The sequence below is a fragment of the Hyperolius riggenbachi genome, chromosome 3 (genome assembly GCF_040937935.1).
Source record: "Hyperolius riggenbachi isolate aHypRig1 chromosome 3, aHypRig1.pri, whole genome shotgun sequence".
Lineage (NCBI taxonomy): Eukaryota > Metazoa > Chordata > Amphibia > Anura > Hyperoliidae > Hyperolius > Hyperolius riggenbachi.
In genome coordinates, this window is record NC_090648.1 from 22422955 (window position 1) to 22430142 (window position 7188).

The following is a 7188-nucleotide window of genomic DNA, read 5'->3' on the forward strand; positions in this document are numbered from 1 at the left end:
TTATTTATTATTATTATTAATTTATATTTTTTAAAGCTTTTCTAATGAAATATGTGTAAATTATTGTTATTTCACTTCTGTATAAATTTTCACCACTAGATGGTGGTGTAATCATGTTTTATTGGTTTGAATCACATTGTGCTTATGACTTCTCTTGATTCTGTATATAGTCTGTACTTCTATTCATGTATTCTTTGGCCCTACCGGCCATCCGTATTGTCTTGGTAATTATAATGTATATTTAATGGAATCACCGCATTTTTAGCATGTTTCTGCCTGGTCCTGCAAACTTAGACTCCCATAGGACGATAGATACACGTGACCCCGAATCCTCACCATGGTGATGGGGAACGTGGTCACGTCATTGTGCGCGGCCGCGCACGATCTAGCCGCTATGATGCGGTGCTGATTGACCTATTAGGATCCTAGAGGGAGTTTAGGTGACGGTGGGTGGGGAAACAATATGGATATTTAAATTAGGATGGAACTCTCTGACACTTACCTTCTGGAGAAGTGACGGAACGCGTGAGGGGCGCGGACTGGCAGTGGACCACCAGCTTGCAGGTCTGGGTGAGGCATGCTCATTGTTTTAATTGATTTTACGATTTATGGGATAAGTCCTAAATAAAATTTGATATTGATTACTTTATCATGTTGTGGCGATTATGATCCATATTATTGAGTGCCTAGATGGACGCTTTTTCTTGTGTTGTGGCTCATTACAGGTCCATGGCTTTAGCCCTAATCACTTTGGGCAGTGTTATCTCTATTTTTTTTGTTGCGATTTCAGCATTAAATCATCAGAGAATCGGCCGAGCCGCCGCTGTCCGCCCCGCTGCTGTCCCCAAAATTTATAAATGTATGTAATGTAGTGCAGTGTAGTGTAGTATGTAGTGTAGTGCATTTATACATTACCTGTCCTGTAGCAGTTCGTTGGGTCCATCCGTCCATCTATCCGGGTAAGCTACATACTTGCTAGCGGCGCATGGTGTCTGACGTCAGCCACTATGCGCCATCGTGACATCAGAGCGCCTGCCGGCATGTATGGCGGAACCTGGCGAGATGGACGGAAACCGCGTGGAGGCTGACAATGGACAGGTAATGTATAAATGCACTACACTACATACATTTATACATTGCGGCTGCAGCGGCGGGGGTTTCGTCGTCTCGTCACTCGTTTGCAATTCGGCCGCCATACCGCCGCGCACCCACCCAACCAACCTCGGGCCGAAATTTTCCAACATGCGCGATCGACTGTGCGGCCAATTTCTGTCCCAAAATTGGTCGCTTTGTCGGTCGGGCATGCACTTGGCAGCACCAACTTTCATCCAAATCGATTATAATAATCAAATTGGATGGTCGATTGGTTGGTTGGTTGCCTAGTGTATGGCCCCTTTAAGACATTCACCTGGACATTTATCAGAACAAAAAGGACAATGATCTGTATAAATAAGACATTTATCTAGACAAAAAAGACATTTATCTGGACAAAAAGGACCATTATCTGTATAAATAAGACAATTATCTATACAAATAAGATGTTTATCTGTACAAATTAGACATTTACCAGCATAAATAAGACGTTGATTGGCCTGTACACGCTGTTGCGCGTGCGCTGCGTTTTTAAAATTGCAAAGCCTTCATGAAAATAGAAAAATCGCATCACATCAGTGTGTACGGGTCTTCATGATTTTCATGATTTTTTTCAAAAGACTTTGCAATTAAAAAATGCAGCAGTGTGTACAGACCCAAACTGTACAAATAAGGCATGTATCTGTACAAATAATCACATTTCAAATAGTGTATTGAAAGACATAACCCATAAATAGTATTGCTAAAACACATGTCTATAATTTTTACATGTGCACAGGAAGGAGCTGTCAGATAAAGTCAGTGTAAGCCACATATCACAAGTAATAACTAGCAGGCATTTTTTGTAAAAGGTTTACAATTCTGGAAGCAGGATTGTTTAGTACAACATTTATATTTCCATGCTAGCATTATGTAGCATCTTACCAAGCCTTTGGTTGCTTTATGTTTATACACCATTTTCTTATTGTGGGTAACAAAAGATCTGGACTTCATTGAACTCATCAAGCAGATGTAAATAGTTCAAGTGTCTAGTCAAAAGAGCTTATTTTCTCTAAAGAAAGTACAAATGCAGAGCGCTCTCTGGTGCATTAAATGATTTAATTTAAACTCCCTGCATGAAAAGTTACACTTACATAAATAGAATGATATCCAGCATATCACACAATGGAGTGCAGAATCTCCTACTGCCGCAGCAGGTCATCTGAAGAAGGCAGAGCATGTCAAAACGTGACACAATAGACGTGAAAACAAGTGCGGGACTGCCTATCCTCCTTGCCAATACCCACACTGTCCGTTCGATGAGAGTGGACACCTACACTACTGGCATACTGCAGGGGACAACAACACAGTGGATACAGCTGCAGGCGTAGGAGATTCTGCACTCCATTGTGTGATATGCAGGATATCATTCTTTTTATGTAAGTGTAACTTTTAATTAATTTGAATTAAAACGTTTAATGCAGCAGAGAGCGCTCCACATTTGTACTTTTTTGCAGTTTGCCTTCCATATATATATGGATCCCACAAGTGTGAGCGGAGCAGCAGACTCGGTGCATCTAAGGAGGGTTGGACTTCTGTCTGAGCACAGTGGCATTGGATGTGTTTGGTGTCTATTTTCTCTAAAGAACCTATGCAAAATGTTAAATCAGCTTTGTACGTTGATGAATTATTTATCATCTACATAAATGTCCAGCCACTCCTCCACCTCATTAGAAAGTATTGAGACCATATCTTTGAAAAGACAGTAGTGAGGTGTCACTTAGCATCAGGCCAATAAACACAAGTAGAGCATTGTACCATGTTAGCCATTAGTCAGAGGGGGAATCTTGGAATCAGCATGATACCACTTATTAGCTAACTTTAAGATTTATGAGTATGCTTTTACTATGAAGGTTTATTGTGTTAATCTTTACAAAGTAGGTCAATAATGCTATCTTCCTGATCCAAAACACTATATTTATTTTAGGTATTTATACAGCGCTAACATATTACGCAGCGCTGCACAGTGTATATGGTCTTGTCACTAACTGTCCCTAAGAGGGGTTCACGATCTAGTCCCTGCCATAGTCATATGTCTATATCGTGTAGTGTATTTATTGTAGTCTACGGCCAATTTAGGGGGAAGCCAAATAACTTATCTGTATGTTTTTGGGATATGGGAGGAAACCAGAGTGCCCAGAGGGAACCCATGTAGACAAGGGGAGAACATATAAACTCCTTTCAGATGTTGACCTGGCTGGGATTCGAACCAGGGACCCAGCCCTGCAAGGCGAGAGTGCTTACCACTACGTCATTGTGCTGCTATACCCATTTACTTCTTGCGTGGATGCACCTGGTCCAATGAGAGTAGTTTTTGTTTGCCACTGGCTCCTCTATTAGTGACAGAGGGTCATCAGATCAGTGGAAAGGATCATCAGGAAACCACTTCCCCCTCTGGACCTTCTCCACAACTCCACACTGCACTCCAGAGCTTTGAGGATATCCAATGGTCCTTCACAGGCTTCTACTTCTTCAGTTGGCTTCCTTCAGGGCAGAGATTTCGATCCAACCACACCAGGACCTCAAGGCACAGGAACAGGGTCTTCTCTTCTCTACTCTCTTAACTTACTACTCCCCCCCCCCCCCCCCGACCATTCATCCTTACAAACTGTAATCCAACAACACAATTGCACTGATGCACACTGTACCTAATTGTGGCGACTCTGTAAATGTTAAATGTTGTTGTTGTCATTTTTTTTTGTTTATTATGCTGCCCTGCTTTTGCCATATGTCTCCTACATATACTCTATGTCCCGTACTATACTTTAGCCCTATACATGCCGAGTCCAATTCCAGGCACAACCCAATCGTGCTTGGCGAAATAAAAGATTTTGATTCTGTTTCTGAAGAGGGATCAACTGAATATTATGAGCACATAAAAGGTATACAGAAAAATATTACACTGATCACTGTACCCACAATTTTTTTAATCACCACAAACTTGTCAAAAGTAAATGCAAGAAAACATATCCACCAAGTAAACAAATCAAGTAATCAACCAAGTAAATAGAACTTCTATAGCTATCTGTATCCTGGAATACAAATTGGTGTTCATTTGAAAGCAAAGTTATATTATTGTGAAAATGCTTTTGAAAGTGTACATTAGCATATGTGTTTGTGTATGTATTATCAGGGCCAGATTTACCAAAAGGCACTGTAGGCATGTGCCTACAGGCACCTGATAATGGAAAGGTGGCTCACTCCCCTCACCCAGTGCTTCCCTCCTTCCTTCCCCATGCAGAGTCCAGAGCAAAGTTTAAGTGAGAGGTTACTCTCCCAGCTCTCGGCATTCCACTGACAAGATCTTCCTTCAATCAGGTGCACCTCTAGCTACTTAATACTGAGGGTACCTCTGGCTATTTAATGCTAAGGCACATCAGTAGCTACCTACCTGCCTGACGGGCAAGGGAAGTAAGGGAGAAGTGGCAGCTGGGCCGGCCATAACACTTGTGGTGTGGTTTTGGGGGTTTATAGGTGCATGGAGGGAGAAGTCTAGGGAGCCAGGACATCAGGGCCTATAGGCTCCTTTGATGTAAATCCGGGCCTGTGGATTGTATGTGCACCTCATATTATTAATTTATTTCAAATTAATTTTACAAGTATGAGTTGGAGTTTTCAAACACAACTCTTTTCAAAATTGAACTATGTTTATTTATTCACTGTACTTATGTAAGTATTTGGAATATTTGTGGCACTGTCAAGTAAGCATGCTCTGCCACGCACATGTCACATGTAGCTCCACTCGTGTTACCTAGTGGCATTAAATGGAGTTAACATATATTCCTAATTAAGTTATGCTTTGCTGTATTCAGGTTATGGATGATAAAAATGTGACCAGGATTACAAATATCCATCTCTTAGGATTTCAGACTCCAAAAAGTATAAAAAATTTTATCTTTTTTCTCTTTCTTATAATATATTGTGTGACAGTGGGTGGGAACCTCACAATCATCATTTTGATATCCTACAGCAAAATTCTCCATTCCCCCATGTACATCTTCCTCTCCCAGCTTTCTACGTCGGACATCCTACTAGTCACCGATATTGTACCAAATATCCTCCGCACAGTTTTGGTGCAGGAAATGATAATATCATTTTTGGATTGCGTCACACAATATTATTTCTTTGCCGTTTCTGGAGGTTTAGAGTGTTTCCTTCTGACCGTAATGTCTTATGACAGATATTTGGCCATCTGTAGACCATTGCATTATACTCTGATAATGAACCATCGGTTCTGTTGGATAATGATTTTCACGAGTTGGGTTTTGAGCATCGTCACAATTATGATTTTTACTCTCACCATGTTAAGCCTACAGTTTTGTGGTCCAAATGTTATTGACCATTTTTTCTGTGACCTTAGTCCCATCCTCGAGCTCTCCTGTTCTGATACCACCATTCTACAACTTCAAGTGACAGTATCCAGTGCTTTATTTGTTGTCATCCCGTTCTTTATCATTATTGTATCTTATTGTTACATCCTAGTTACTATACTCCAAATCCCATCTATTACTGGGAGAAAGAAAGCTTTCTCAACATGCAGTTCTCATCTGATCGTGGTTTCCATCTATTATGGTACCCTAGTTTGTGTTTATTTGGTACCAAGTACAGGACAGTCATGGAACATTACTAAATTCCTGTCCTTGTTCTACACTATAGTCACCCCATTGATGAATCCAATCGTTTACAGCCTGAGGAATAAAGATCTGAGAAAATCTGCTGAGCAAATCCTCAAAAAAATTCTAGAAAATTTGTAACAAAAAAACAGCACCTGGGAGTACTTACTTTGGGAGGAGAAAGCCTCTAGATCAGTGGTCCTCAAACTAAGGCCTGCGGGCCAAATGTGCCCCCCTGAGACTTTTTTACCGGGCCCCCCACAAACAAAATGTATTACTTATAGATGTGGTTAGTTACATTTTTAAATATTGGTGGTTCACATATAGAATAGCAGTGCTGGCACCACCCATCCACATGGAAGCCAGAAAGCAGTTATTCACTGGTTTTCAATCAAATTCCAGGTGACACTGCTGTCCAATTGAACTGCAGGTTGTCACCTGGGTATGCTTCACTGTCTGGTCCACAAAGACTTCTACATTTTATGTATAATCTGGCCCCCCAGCAGTCTGAAGTATGTTGACCTGGCCCCCGATACAAAACGTTTGGGGACCCCTGCTCTAGATCCTAATAAGGCTTCCTCCGCCCTCATATACCTCTGCGACCCAGTGCTGGCAGTCCCCCCAAAAAATCAGACGACAAGCTGTGGCGCAGGTGCTGTAGCAGCTGCAATATTTACGTAACGTACTCCTGCACAGATGCAGTAGCTGCTTTCCGATGGGCTCTGGTGGAAATGGCCAAGCCCATCTGGGTCCACTCTACTGCACAGGCACGAGTCACCTGCGCCTGCACAGTAGAATAGACCCGATATGGCTGAACTTTTCTACTGAAGCTCATCGGAAATCTTCTGCTGCACCTGCGCAGGAGCACAGAAGGTAAGTATTTACATGGCCACTGTTTGGGGACTGCCAGCACTGGATCCCAGAGGGTGAAGAGGGCAGGTGAAGCCTCATTAGGACACAGAGTCTATCCCCAGTGGCTTTTTTTTTACAGATTCTTTTTCAGAAATGTATTAGTTTACTCCTTATTAATGCAGTATAAAGAAAGTTGTGTTGTGAGTAACACTAATCAACCCTAGGAAGATTTGTATGCAGGGGCGTAACTATAAATCATTGGAGCAAAACTTCAATGCCCCCCCCATGTTCACATTCTTTCCTTTGCCAACCCCTTGTGACTCTCACAGTATGGGGGCACATCTTGCAAGGGTCATAGAACAAGTGTGGTCATCACCACCTTCCCACCCATAAAAGTGTAGCCCCAAAAATACCAGATCTGAAGGATGGACCCCTTTATCAGTGGGAATAAAGAAGTAGTTAGGGCCCCTTACAGCTCTGACCCCCCCCACCCCCCCTGCAGTCGAAGCGGCTGCTGCACAGTAGCTAGGAATTGGCTCACGGGCAATCACAAGTCCGAAAGGACTCACATTCACAAATAAAATGAGCTTGA

General features: G+C 42.1%; 1 protein-coding gene across 1 annotated transcript; it reads left to right on the plus strand.

Annotated features, from left to right (window-relative positions):
- The first annotated feature begins 4946 nt into the window (after positions 1–4946).
- Positions 4947–5885, plus strand: LOC137561938 (olfactory receptor 10A7-like). The gene has a single exon (XM_068273284.1). The coding sequence runs from the start codon at positions 4947–4949 to the stop codon at positions 5883–5885; it is 939 nt and encodes a 312-aa protein (XP_068129385.1).
- The last annotated feature ends 1303 nt before the right edge of the window (positions 5886–7188 follow it).